Source organism: Notamacropus eugenii, chromosome 1 (assembly GCF_028372415.1).
Source record: "Notamacropus eugenii isolate mMacEug1 chromosome 1, mMacEug1.pri_v2, whole genome shotgun sequence".
Classification (NCBI taxonomy): Eukaryota; Metazoa; Chordata; class Mammalia; order Diprotodontia; family Macropodidae; genus Notamacropus; species Notamacropus eugenii.
Genome location: NC_092872.1, coordinates 105,599,086 through 105,614,227, shown reverse-complemented (window position 1 = coordinate 105,614,227; position 15,142 = coordinate 105,599,086). Strand labels below are relative to the sequence as shown.

General features: G+C 38.4%; 1 protein-coding gene across 1 annotated transcript; it reads left to right on the top strand.

Annotated features, from left to right (window-relative positions):
• Positions 1-13,201: 13,201 nt before the first annotated feature.
• Positions 13,202-13,742, top strand: LOC140523596 (large ribosomal subunit protein uL23-like). The gene has a single exon (XM_072638404.1). The coding sequence runs from the start codon at positions 13,232-13,234 to the stop codon at positions 13,700-13,702; it is 471 nt and encodes a 156-aa protein (XP_072494505.1). The 5' UTR covers positions 13,202-13,231; the 3' UTR covers positions 13,703-13,742.
• The last annotated feature ends 1,400 nt before the right edge of the window (positions 13,743-15,142 follow it).

The window sequence follows — 15,142 nt, the reverse complement described above, 5'->3', positions numbered from 1 at the left end:
ATCCATACTTTTATGCCTGACATTTTGTGACTGGCTTTGCCCTCTAATTTTTTTGAAGTCCCTCCACATGGGAAACTCCTGGTGCTGCTGCCTTGATCTTTCCCAATGGAAACAATCAAGTTTCCATGCTACCAGACTTCAAGAACCAAAACAATGAACCTAAGTCCTTGGTCTTCAAATTGACTCCTCTTTCCACTATGCAAGGTAGCATTCTCACTGGAGATTTAGCATTTCTCTTGAACTTATATTTTATGTGGAAACCAAGGAAGATGGCCGAAGGAAAATGAAATACTTTCTCATGTGTCTTATCAAAGATAATAGGAGACTGGATGAAAACAATTGTTTAGCTGCAACTATTTTTAAAAATAGTAAATTACAAGAATGTGTTTTTTTTGTTTGTTTTTCCCAGATATGTATTATTACAAGAAGGAAGTCAGGTTAGTTGAGCTCTGGGGGCAAGAAGGCAGCAGTTGTCACTAAGAGATTAAGGAAATAGCAATTCCTCTTCTATAGAAAACAGATCAAAACAGAGGCTAGTATTTTATAGACTGGCTTTTTTGATGGGGGGGAGTCAGGGACTCTAGGAATGCTTTAATTCCTAAATTGGTTTAAATTACATTATATACTAATAAGACAACAACAATTGATTTTATAAGTGTATTCAGATCTCTGAAACAGTGAAAACTAAGCAAACTGTCCAAAACTGGAGGCCAAGAAAACAGTGTAGTCATCAGGGCTGAGGGAAAAGGGGTAGGGAAGATGTTATTTATAAGTGAAGTTCCTGGTTAGTATCTCTGCTCCCCTCCTGTCCTGTTCTGAATCTTGTCAATGGAGGTTGATTGTTCGGGAGGAAAATGTCACTGTCTACCCCTGCAGAGCTAGTCATTTGGTAGTTGCAGATGGTTTTTGCCAGAGAGGGAATTAGCAGTAGTACTACTCCAAATGTGCAGATTATGGTTTCAGAGCTGACTATAACTTTTAAAAAGAAAGAGAATTGAGGTGCTCTTTTTGATGATGGAGTAGGCTATGGCATTTGTTGTCCTAGAATGGCTTTCTGTGTTTGTGTTTCCTTGTGATATGAAAGATCCTAGGAAAATTGTAAGTGATAAGATTTGCTGTAAGCTGCCTCATGTAATGAGCATAGGAAAATCAAGAGATTTGGCAGTCACAAATTTATGACCTAGGTCAGGAACAGTTGTATCCTTACAAGATCATCTGGTCCTCTCTTTTCTCAGATAGGCTTGCATCAAAGGTAATAACTATCATGCATTTTTTGTACTTTAAACAATTATAACATTTTATGTCCTATACTTACATCATATTTATAACATATTATCCAACTAGAAAACATCAGAAAGTAATAAAGTTTTGAGGCCTGTTTATACTCTTTGTACATAGGTTTCCAAAGTGGGTGATACCACTCCCTGGGGGTGCTGAAATGATCTAGGGAGTGATAATGGCCTTCGGTGCAATAGGGGAGGCATTGAATCAAAATAAGGTGACAGTGGAAGCATAAGGAAAGAAAAGAAGAAAACTTTGAAAACCATTTGTACATGTCTCAACTGTTGTGTAACAGAGTTAAAGTCATGGTGATTACATTATTTTCCAAACAAACACACAAAATGCAAGTTATAACCAATCAGTGGTCAAGTCTGCCAACAGGTCTTAACAAGCAAGTGTTGGCAGGTGAGCATTGAGAACTGTCCAGAAGTCCAGCATTCATGGCAGGAATATGTTTTTGTAATGACTTGTTTACATGGTTACATGACACAATATTGCATCATCAAAATTTCAATGCTGGAAAAACCCCACAAACTTACAATAAATATTAAATTTAATATGCATACATGTATTAAAATACATATATTTGTGAAATGATACAAATTTCAAAAAATCATTGAAGAGTTAAAGAAAGTAGATTTCCTGGGGGGTGCTGAGTAATTTTTTTTTGAAAAGGAGGTAGTGGTCAAATAAGTTTGGGAACCTCTGGTATTGCTGTTCATGGCTGGAAGAACATATTTATAGAAAAGGCTTTTTAAAAAAGATCTTCCTTTTTTAAAAAGCATTTTTGACAAAACCTCACTTGATCTCTTATTTGATTTTTGGATGTTGGAGCAAAAGTTTGAAAAATGTGGAGATTAGCTAGATAATCTCAAAAATATCCAAGATGGTTGATGATGAATCTAACTCAAAAATTAGATAGTTGTGAGAGGCAGAGCCAAGATGGCGGAGAAGAAAGACGCACATACACATAGCTCCGAACCCACAACCCATAGAACGGCTACAGGGGAGTAACTCACAGCGAATTCTGCACCCAGAGGCCACGGAATATTGAAGCGAGGGAGATTTCTGTTCCGGAGAGACCTGCAAACCTCTTGCGGGGGGTCCTTCACGCTGCGGACTGGGCGCCGGGACTGGGAGCTGAGTGCAGCCCTGCCGCGGCCACGGCACCGAGAGGAAAAGATCCGAGCGGGCTTCGGGGACGGGATCTCCAGCGGCCGCGTGGGTCCCTCCGCCCACAGGTGATGGGGGTCGGTGAGAGAGTCTCTTTGGCGGGTCGAGAGAGAAGTGGGGTGCCCCCATGATTCGGGCCCCCCCGGGAGGTAGAAGCTGAGAGGTGGCTGCAGACAGGGGCTCCCCAAGCGGGCGGGAGCCTGAATCCATTGTGGAAGGTCTGTGCATAAACCCCCTGAGGGAACTGAGCCTGAGAGACGGCCCTGCCCCAACCTGACCACCTGAACTTAATTCTCACACTGAATAGCAGCCCTGCCCCCGCCAAAAGCCCTAAGGCTGGAAGCAGCATTTGAATCTCAGTCCCCAAACGCTGGCTGGGAGGATCAAGAGGTAAGGTGGGTGTGAGGATAATATTCAGAGGTCAAGTCACTGGCTGGGAAAATGCCCAGAAAAGGGAAAAGAAATAAGACTATTGAAGGCTTCTTTCTTGGAGAACAGACATTTCCTCCCTTCCTTTCTGATGAGGAAGAACAATGCTTACCATCAGGAAAAAACACAGAAATCAAGGCTTCTGTGTCCCAGCCCACCCAATGGGCTCAGGCCATGGAAGAGCTCAAAAAGAATTTTGAAAATCAAGTTAGAGAGGTGGAGGAAAAACTGGGAAGAGAAATGAGAGAGATGAAAGAAAAGCATGAAAAGCAGATCAGCTCCCTGCTAAAGGAGAACCAAAAAAATGTTGAAGAAATTAACACCTTGAAAACTAGCCTAACTCAATTGGCAAAAGAGGTTCAAAAAGCCAATGAGGAGAAGAATGCTTTCAAAAGCAGAATTAGCCAAATGGAAAAGGAGATTCAAAATCTCACTGAAGAAAATAGTTCTTTCAAAACTAGAATGGCACAGATGGAGGCTAAGGACTTTGTGAGAAAGCATGATATCACAATACAAAACCAAAAGCATGGAAAAATGGAAGATAATGTGAAATATCTCATTGGAAAAACAACTGACCTGGAAAATAGATTCAGGAGAGACAATTTAAAAATTTTGGGACTACCTGAAAGCCATGATCAAAACAAGAGCCTAGACATCATCTTTCATGAAATTATCAAGGAAAACTGCCCTGAGATTCTAGAACCAGAGGGCAAAATAAATATTCAAGGAATCCACAGAACACCTCCTGAAAGAGATCCAAAAAGAGAAACTCCTAGGAACATTGTGGCCAAATTCCAGAGTTCCCAGGTCAAGGAGAAAATATAGCAAGCAGCTAGAAAGAAACAATTCAAGTATTGTGGAAATACAATCAGGATAACACAAGATCTAGCAGCCTCTACATTAAGGGATCGAAGGGCATGGAATAGGATATTCCAGAAGTCAAAGGAACTAGGACTAAAACCAAGAATCACCTACCCAGCAAAACTGAGTATAATACTTCAGGGGAAAATTTGGTCTTTCAATGAAATAGAGGATTTTCAAGCATTCTTGATGAAAAGACCAGAGCTGAAAAGAAAATTTGACTTTCAAACACAAGAATGAAGAGAACCATGAAAAGGTGAACAGCAAAGAGAAGTCATAAGGAACTTACTAAAGTTGAACTGTTTACATTCCTACATGGAAAGACAATATTTGTAACTCTTGAAACTTTTCAGTATCTGGGTACTGGGTGGGATTACACACACACACATGCACACGCGCACACATATATAGAGACAGAGTGCACAGAGTGAATTGAAGAGGATGGGATCATATCTTAAAAAAAAAATGAAATCAAGCAGTGAGAGAGAAATATATTGGGAGGAGAAAGGGAGAAATTGAATGGGGCAAATTATCTCTCATAAAAGAGGCAAGCAAAAGACTCATTAGTGGAGGGATAAAGAGGGGAGGTGAGAGAAAAACATGAAGTCTACTCTCATCACATTCCACTAAAAGAAAGAATAAAATGCACACTCGTTTTGGTAGGAAAACCTATCTCACAATACAGGAAAGTGGGGGACAAGGGGACAAGCAGGGTGGGGGGGATGATAGAAGGGAGGGCATGGGGAGGAGAACGCAATTCGAGGTCGACACTCATGGGGAGGGATAGGATCAAAAGAGAATAGAAGTAATGAGGGACAGGATAGGATGGAGGGAAATATAGTTAGTCCTATACAACACAACTATTATGGAAGTCATTTGCAAAACTACACGGATTTGGCCTATGTTGAATTGCTTGCCTTCCAAAGGGAAGGGGTGGAGAGGGAGGGAGGTAAAGAAGTTGGAACTCCAAGTGTTAAGATCAACTGTAATGTTCTTACCACTAGGAAATAAGAAATACAGGTAAAGGGGTATAGAAAGCTATCTGGCCCTACAGGACAAAAGAGAAGATGGAGACAAGGGCAGAGAGGGATGATAGAAGAGAGAGCAGATTGGTCACAGGGGCAATTAGAATGCTTGGTGTTTGGGGCGGGGAGGGGATAAAAGGGGAGAAAATTTGTAACCCAAAATTTTGTGAAAATGAATGTTAAAAGTTAAATAAATAAATTAAAAAAATTAGATAGTTGTAATGTTATTCTATCTTTCTGTGTCATTCTATAAATCTTGAACTATCTACCTGTCTACTTGAACAGAGTTCACCAAAGACCATTCCCATATCAAATGACCTTTGATTCAACCAGATAACGACATATTCAGCTCAGTTCAACAAATTATTCTCTATGCACTTGCAAAATGCAAAGAAGAACTCTGCTAGACACTGAGGTTACTAGGATGAAAAAAGATATAACCCTTGTTCTGAAGGAATTTACAGCCTAGTAATGCAATGCCTAGATAATATTCTCTGTAGCTGTTATAAAAGGGAAAGCATCAGGTAATCAAAAGCTGCTGATCTGTTATTTTCCTTTGGCTTCCTCCCAGACTTGAGCATAAAATAAGCCTTAGTAAATAATAACCTGCTGTGAGACTCCTTGGTTACTTAACACATGTATATTTTTTTGTTTTGTTTCTAAGATATTCATGGCTAAAGAAAACCAGTCCCTTTTAAATGCATGAATCAGTTAGGAAAATACCATTCTGAACATTTTGTAGGGATAGCATTACTTATTCTCTCTCCAGAATAAAGACAAATTTTAATTTGCATTTTTAAAAGTCTGTGCTGTTTTTCCTTAATCACTACAGCTTGATGGCTCTTTTGCTCCAGGAGAAGACATGACTTAGCACTTAACAGCTAACTATATTAGCTTTGTAGAAGCACTCCCCACTTATAATTTATGAACAGAGAAATCAGGAAAAGAACGAAGCTCGGTGCCAACTAAGCCCTATAATTATTCTCCAGGTGAGAGCTGAAGATAGTTGCATTTTGTGACATGTGGAATTTGTCTCTTGTCACCTTACTCAGAGTCTGACATCGGTGGGTGATATAATTTGATTATCCTACCTTATACTTCCTTTGTGTTCTCTCCCACACATATCAGATGGATAATTTCACAAGGGGGAAATCACTACTGATCTAAGTAAGCTGGAGTAAATCATGGTTGTAGTTACCAAACTGAGAGGATCTGATGAAAGTGGGTAACAGGAAACTGAGAAGGGGGCCTAATTTTCCTTCTTAGCATTAGTACCCCTGCCAATCTTGCCAAGGCACTTACTGAATTCCTTCCAGCAAAGGAAAACAAAATGTGTTTGTCTTGCCATCTATTTTAAAGCCAATGCCTTATTTTGCATAAATATAGTAGCTCACGTTTATATAGGACTTTAAAACTTACAAATACTCCCAAAAAGCCTGAAAGATATGTAATGCAAGTACTGTTGTCCCTATTCTGCAGAGGAGGAAGTTCAAAGTGGCTAGATGACTTGCTCAAGGTCACATGATTCCCAAGTATCCTTAGCACTAGCATATGAACTCAGTTCTCATCACACAATCCTGCCTCTTCATTTTATTTATTGAGTAATTCAGGGGGGACAAAAAGTCAAAATAGTGACGTGCCAAAGGGAAGACTGTTTTAGACATATTTTTGTAGCCCTGAAAAATACAAGGCAATGCAAAAAAGTTTTATTCATTAGTGATAACAAGGAGCTCAGTCCCCCAAAGGTACAATTTTTCCGTGAGCTTCTTAGTCAAAATATCGTTAGTGAAGACCTGGTGGCAACCCATCCATCATTTAATGTCATAGAGAGTTGCCTGAATCTCAGAAAAATTAAATGACTCGCCTATGGCTACCCAGCTAATTAGGGGTCTGTCAGAGGCAGTATTTGAACATAGGTTCTAGCTACAGGTTCAGCATCATGAACTTACACTATGACGTCTCTTTTCTTGGAGTTTTTGAAGAAACCCAAGAAATTTTCCTTTTCATTTAAATCTGTACATTAGAATTCATGGGAATGAAAATACACAGGGGAGGAAGAAAGAGGTTCATATAATATTTTTTATTTGCTTTTCACAAAGAACATGAAAACTTTAAAGGAAAACCAAATCCCTAATGGATACATAGAGTTAACAGAAGTGGTTGTTTTCTTCTCTCCTAAGATTACTGAGTGCTAAGGGATAGGAAGAAATTTGCCCTGAATCTATTATCTTAAAATAAGATAGAATTCCAGGCACATCACTAAAAATCACATCCGAAATAACAGGAAACTCAAAACCTTGGTTAGTGATAATGCTTAATAATGAATAGTCCTATAAATAAACTTTTGAAGAAAATCTATCTTCCTAAAAAATACTTACCAGTTTTCCCTCTTCCTATCTCCATGTTCTTGCCTAAGATATATTTCATGACTTCATGTGTTGTAACCTGCTCAGATGCAGCCTTTGTTACAGGTTTTTATTTGTCATTATAATTATCATTTAACTAGAACCTTATGCTTTAAGCTATAAACTAAACATTTTCTTTTCCTAACAGAACCTTGACCTGCCTATACGGAACCCCTAGTAGGAGGGTTGGGAGTATGGTGTCCATAGGTCGACACATGTATAATTCCATGAAGCTTGTCCACCTTCCCCTCACTCCAACATTGTCTGTGTGTTGGGGCAAAGCCCTTCTCAACCTAAAGTGGTGACCCCTGGCATCAACCTCTCCAGCAGCAGCCTCACGGTGTCCCAGTATTTCTGAACTATATGTGTTGTGTTGGTTTTCTGAGTTCTCTCCCCTAACTAGGCCTTGTACTACTGCCTCCGATGAACTTGTCTTATGATTGTGATCTGAGGGCACCTTTTGCACATCTTCTCTTGGGCACATTTTGTTGCGCTTGTCCCAGATGCCAGAATAGCTCTGCAATGTGACTCTGTGGTTGGGCACAAGCTCTGGAGCCACCCTCTCAACCCTTCATTGCACTGACAGGCTGGGCCCCAGAGGTCAGCTGATATTTTCCTTCTCATGCTTATCAGGAATCTTGAGGAGCTAGAGGTGGTGATGGCTTTTTAATAAATCACAAGAACCAATTGGTGTGCTTCTTCCCAGTGGTAATTAGTTGATACAAAATTTCCAGTCAGACTTTATTAGCCTTTAGAAATGGGTATTTATTAAAGGGATATACTAACAACAGTTGGTACAAATACCATTCCAAAACTAGGGGCACACTGACCTATAAGTACACAAGTCCAGGCTCAAGATCTGAACAAATGTAATAAGAGGGTGGTGTAACTCACAGTTTCTGGGAATGCTTTTATTGAAGGACCTTTTCTTTCCTTTCCTTGACATCATGAAGCTGCCCTTAGGCATGATGTAGCTTTCTGCTGGGTTCCTTGTAGAGTCCTGTGGGAATATCAATGGATATAATTTGTCCTCAGCTTCTGATGCAGACATTGTTATCAATCATTGTTATTTCAGGAACTCTACGAGGAAACTAATGAAATATCCGAAGCCTTCGACTCTTAAATTTACAAGTTCTGGTCAAGAAGCAGAGGGAGGAGATAAAGGCTCTTTCTCCTCCCCCTCATTCCCTATTTCCAAGAAATTCCTAGTTTGGAACTTTGCTAGAACTACTCTTTCCTCTATGATGCCAGACACTCAAACACCTGGGTTCTAAAGTGGATTACTGTTTTATAGAGGATATACACAGCATGAATGAATTTCCTGAGCCAATACTAATAACATATCCTGTGCAGCATCACATCATTTTATCCAAAAGCTTTCCAATTCACTTCATACCTAGTTTTTAATATTCTTAGGTGACTGAGTCAACAACGAAGTTATCACCTGGTTTAGGTTTCAGAGCTAGAGTATTTTGTTGATGACTTTAAGTGGGGCTGACTGATTGATTGATTGACCGGTCCTTATAATTGTAATACAGAGTAGCTAAATAGTTATTGCACTGATATTCATTCACTCATTTAACAAGCATTTATTAAGTCTATGTGCAGAGACATTTGATGTTTGATTGACTGAGGCTCAACTGATCATTTAGCAGTCCCCTTGTAGTCATCCTCCCTCAGTTTTGTATTTGATCTAGGATCAATGTTTCATAACGCATAATAATTTGTTGATCCATCTTGACAGAATATGTAAATTGTTAAATAATTAGTATTCATTTATATTTTCAGTGTTTTCCCCCACTATATTATTTTTGTATCCATGTTTATTATGAATTACTCAGTTTTATTGTGAAGTTTAAGCAGAAATGTTAAGAACCTAGCCTGTGGCGGTGACATAAACATCCATGATACTACTACGAATGCCAACTTTCCAATTCAGGAGAGATAGAAATATGACAATAACCATCTTCAATTTGTGTTAGTTCTAATAACTTCAAGTCGAAGAATGTTTTATGTTACCACATTTTTAGTTAGTCCTAGAGTCTTGGGAAAATTACATAGGCATTTATAAACAAACAAAGAAAATTTTACAACAAAACTCCCTATTGTTAGGGAAATAATTTCCTCAAGATATTGTTTTATGTAATTATAAAAAGAAATAAGAATTATTACAAAACAATTTACAAGGTGAGAGCATTCCAATAATTTCCAATGATTAAACATTTTTCTAGCAAAAAAACCTCATTAAATTATTTAAAATATTGTTGTATTTAGGATAAAAATTGACCTAAAAAGTCAGCCTTAAACTTCTGAAAAATACTACCACCTCAAGAGAAAGAACTAGTGAACTCTGTGTGCAGATTGAAGCATATTTTTTCACTTCATTTTACTCGATTTTTATTTTGCGAGATGTCTAGTGTTAGGTGGAGCCAGTCTCTCACCTGAGAATGATGAAGCAGCAAGCCAGAGACAAAGTGCCAGTAATGAGGTAGTCATTTAATTAATTAGTTTCATTATGATGAACAGATTTGCAAATTGGGAATTTTCCTGATCAGAATTCCACCTTGCTGAAGTGAAGACAGAAATTATATACATAAATCACAAGTCAGAAGGGAAGGAGAAAGGTGGATTGCAAACGATGTTTTCCCAAGCTCGAGCAATTTTCCCTGACAAATACACAAATAGAAGACAATACAACAATCCTGTGGGAACAATATTGTTTGAGTTCTAGGGGATAATTACTTGGTGGTCACAGAACCAGAGTTCTGTGATGAGAATAGGTGCTATGGTCTTTGATTCACTTAACTTCAGGTACACAGGCAGTGATTTTGAGCCTTCAGTTTGATTGATAGTTTCAAGTTATGACTCACAAGCTAGAAAAGGCAATTATGAAAAATCTAATCCATTAGTATATTCATGACACATGTCATACAAATTATTATAAAATCATAATTCCCTTCATATAATGTAGAAATATATTTTGCATGACTTCACATGTATAATAGATGTTGTATTTCTTGCCTCCTCATGGGTAAGGGAGGGGGTGGAAGTAGGGAAATAATTTGAAACTGAAAATTTAAAAAAAGACTGTTCAAAATTATTTAGGATCATGGATAGTAGACATTTAAATAACCATCCTAAAAATTTTTATACCATGTTTCTCCAGAGTTTTGTTTAAAGCAGGGATTTTGAGATTTCTTGAATTGGAAAAAAATTACTTTTACTAACCTCTAATACTAATTTAGCAATCTTTTTTCTTGCCACTGGACTTTGATAACTAGAGGAGAGAGTAAGGCTGAAGACCTTGTGAAACTCTGCCTCACTTAAATCCAGTTCACTCAAAAGTCAAGACACCACCCTCATGATGTCATTAACCCTCTTTGAGAACAAAGGACAAAGGACAACAGTATTTCCTTCAATAATGTAAAAAAACATGATCCTGAGAAGTAGTCCATAGGTTCACCAGACTGACTGTCAAAGGAGTCAATGACAAAAAAAAAATTAAGGAACTCTGCCTTAAAGCAAAGGGTTCTCCTCCTAGGAGGGGAAAAAATGAGAAACACTATCTGAGGTAAACAAACAAGTTTCCTCTCTTTCAGTAGATTCTCCTATCTCTTATTTGAGGTGCTGATTAATGTTGTGGATTTTTAGAGACTGAGAGTTTGCTAGACTTGTTCTTGAAAAAAGAAAGATAAAATAACCTGAGGTTGGTGGTTGGGGTGGGGGAGGAGGCAGGAAAGGAGAAGATCCCAGGCAGAGTGCATTTGTTGGGAGAAGGGATCAGAATAGGGGTTGGCTAGGCAGGATCCTTCAGGGTGGACAAGCTAGCCCATTGTGATCCATTTGTACCATGAATGGCATTCATGAAAGTCACTCATTATTGGTGACAGCCCATAAGTGAGGAAGTGTAGACTAGGGGCTAGAATATTGGACTTGGAGCCAGAAAGACTGATTCAAGTTCCATCTCAGATATCCTCTATTTGTGCAAACCTGGAAAAGTGACAACATTTTAACTTCACTTTTCTCATCTGTAAAATGGAAATGTTAACAGCACCTTCTTCAGCAGGAGATTGGGAGAATCAAATGAGATAATGTATGTAAAATGTTTTGCAAAACATAAAGGGATGTGAAAATGCTGGCCCTTATTAATTCTCCACAGACTATTGTACTGGCAGATTCTAGCAGTTTCTGCATCCTAGGTCACCTCTTCATAACTTGTTTTGCAACCTACTCATTAAATAATCCTTGGCTCAATTACTTGTTAGGTCCATCACCTGAGACCCCTTGCTATGCCTCTGTCCCAAGGACTCTGTTTCCATTTCCTTCTCCCCATCTCCTTGTTATGTGGACTTAGGATTTTGTGGAAAATTTAAAATCTTTGTCCCCTATCATCAGGCCTAGCTCTTGAGTTCTGAGGCCTAATGGAAATGTATTTTTTAAAAATCAGATAGGCCCATATTTAGTGCACAGTACACTTGGAAGGATATACTTTCCTTATCTGATACCTGTTACGCATGGAGACTATGATTAAGACCATCAGATTAGTAGGTACTGACTGGAGTAAGGTACTGTCAGGTATGGCCTTCAAGCATAAGCATTGATGCAAAGAGTTTAAGAAAATGACCAAGGCAACTGTCCTGCTATGTAAATAATATTTAGGAGTGTTTTGAGTGTCATTTTTCTGCTATGCAAAATACAACTATTTTATCAGAATTCAAAAAGCTTTTTTTTAAGCTGTGTGCATGTGTTTTATACACACACACACACACACAGACACACACACACACACACATATATATATAAATAGACACTACAGAGAGGACTCTTAAGTTACTTTATATAAAGTGCTTTGACGGATATTATCAGTACGGGTACCCCTTCCACAGAGATAGATTGCAATCCATTCATTTTTTAAAAAAAATCATTTGCAATGCTTGTTTGTAGAGTTCTCCTTTGTGACATGGTGTATACAGAAATGGAGTCAAGAAGACTTGGATTAAAGTTTGGGTTCTGATTTATTCTGGCTGTGTGACCATAGCCAGGTCATTTAACCTTTCAGCACCTCAGACAGCTCTTGAAGCCTGTTAGAGGCAAATTGCCCATCTATTTTTGCAGAAGGACTTCCTACACCACACTGATTAAATCATAGGTTCACAACTTGCCACTCCACCATACCCCTCCAAAGAACCCACTTTAGTAGAGCACTAGACGGTGGGCCAAGACTGATGAATCACTTGAGTTCTGGAGTTCTGAGTGGAGGTAAATCCAGCACCAATATGGTGAGCCCCCCAAAGTGGGAAATCATCAGACTCAGATCAGGTTAAAGTTCTCATAAATATCAGTGGTGGGACTGGAATACATGAGTGGTTATTGGACTTCAAGCCTTGATAAGATAGGGAATCTATCTATCTTAGACTGATAAGACAGTCTAAAAGGAAAAAAAATGCCCATTGAGCATCTATGTACTTCATAAGGGGTCTTTCTCTGGTTTTTTAGAATCAAAGGATCATAGATTGACATCTGGAAGAGACCCTAGAGATCAAGGTATCCTCCCTCATTTTAAAGACGAGGAAAATAAGAGTAATAGAGGTTAAGGAACTTCCCCAATATCACACAGCTAGGAGGTGCCTGAGCAAGATTTTAACTCAAGTCTTCCTGATGGCAAGTTCAGGACTCTATCTATTGTGATGGCATATTTTGTGGATTATCCTTCCATCTTGATTTGTAAACTAGGATGTTTACACAGCAAAAGTGTTTAAAAACAAAATATTTATCCAATATATCAATGACAGCTTATCTGTGGTACCTTGTTTTCATACTCACGATCATGAGTGGTTCTGTATACAGATCAAATCTTGCCTCACAAGTCATGAGAGCAGCAGCATAATCAAAAAAGTCAGACTTTCCCCCTTGTTTTTTCATTCTTTTCTAGTGATACCCTGATACTATAAGTAAAAAATAGTCATAAATTGGAATAGACTTTGAATGTGTTGGAGAGCATATATTGGGTGAGGGGTACTCCTAGACAAAAATGAGAGAGAAAGCCTTTCCCCCAAGATGGCGCCGAAGGCGAAGAAGGAAGCTGTTGTCCCCCCCAAGACAGAAGCCAAGTCCAAGGCCTTGAAGGCCAAGAAAGCGGTGTTGAAGGGAGTCCATAGCCACAAAAAGAAGAAGATCCGAACATCCCCCACCTTCCGGCGACCCAAGACACTAAGACTAAGAAGGCAGCCCAAATACCCTCGGAAAAGTGCCCCTCGGAGAAACAAGCTTGATCATTATGCCATCATTAAGTTTCCCTTGACCACTGAGTCTGCTATGAAGAAGATTGAGGACAACAACATCCTAGTTTTCATCGTGGATGTCAAGGCCAACAAGCATCAGATCAAGCAGGCAGTAAAGAAGCTGTATGACATCGATGTGGCCAAGGTCAACACACTGATCTGGCCTGATGGAGAGAAGAAAGCTTATGTCCTTCTTGCTCCAGACTATGATGCTTTGGATGTTGCCAACAAAATTGGAATCATCTAAACTGCGTCCAGCTGTCTCACTGCACCTACAATAAAAAGTTTTCCCCTATAAAAAAAAATGGGAGAGAGAAAAACCATGAATTCTAGGGACACAATATTTGAAGGAGAAATGTCCTTTTTTCATGCACTGCAAGTGTCAGATGAAAGTTACCAAGGAGCAGTGACAGGAACCTTCCCCCACCCCCCACATGCACTTTCTTCCATCCTCTCTAGTCATTCTTTCTTTAGGTCTTATTTTACTTCTTCATTCTCTTTATCCCACATCTCCTCAATTTGTTTGCTCTCTCTCATGCAAATCTCCTTTTCTCACAGATTAAAAAGAAAAAAATATGATTAACTACTAAGGCATGTTTCAGCAACGTACTTTTTATACTCCATTGTGAAGCTCTTAGGAAATAAAAAATCTTGAGATTACCATATTTTTCTTTTCTTTTGCCCACAGACACTTTCTGGCACAATTATGAGCTAAAGGAGGAAAATATAAATCCAATTTCATTTGATTATTAGAATATAAGCTCACTATTTCATATTTATAGAGTTCTAATAAAATATAAGTTCATTCCCCCATTAAAATGTAAGTTTCTTGAGGGCAGTTTCTTTCTTTTTTCTGTATTTGTATCCCCAGAACTTAGCACAGTTCCTGGCATATAGTAGGTGTTTAATAAATGTTTATTGTCTCACCTGATCAAAAGCTTAATGAAATGTAGGTAAACTATTTTCTCAGTATTTTCCCATTTTACTAGTTCAGTAATTCTCTGAAGAAAAGGGAAATGAAGATGTCTGGCATGACCTATTCTCAATGAAACTATGCTGGCCTTTTGTAATTACTGCTTCTTTCTAAATGTTCTTCAACCATCTCTTGGATGATCCATTGCAGGATTTTCCCAGAAATCAAAGTTCATTACCCATAGCTTGTAGACTATTTTCTTCCCTTTTTCGTAAATTAGGATGACATTTGTCCTTGTTCAGTCTGATGCTACCTCTCCCATTTTCAGTGATCTTTTAAATATCGTAGACATTGATTCAGCAATCACATTTGCCATTTATTTCAGAATCTAAGGATGGAGTTTATCTGGGGTAGATGACTTAAATTCATTAAAAGGAATTAGGTGTTCCTTTGCTCTTTCATGACTTAGGGTATCAATCCTCTGTCAGTCATTTTTATTCTGTCATTTGTAGTATAAAAATTATTTTCTTTGTGAAGAAACAGAAACAAAATAACTTGACTTTCTTTTTATTATCAGTTAATCAAAGGTTCTATCCCTTCTTTGACCCTCCTTTCTGTCTCTCTCTCTCTCTCTGTATATGTATATGTGTGTATACATACATACACATATATATGTATTATATATATATATACACACTACACACACATGACAAAACTTTTCATCATCCTTAGTTTCCCTGGCGTTCTGCAAAGTTCCTGCCATAATGAAAAGCT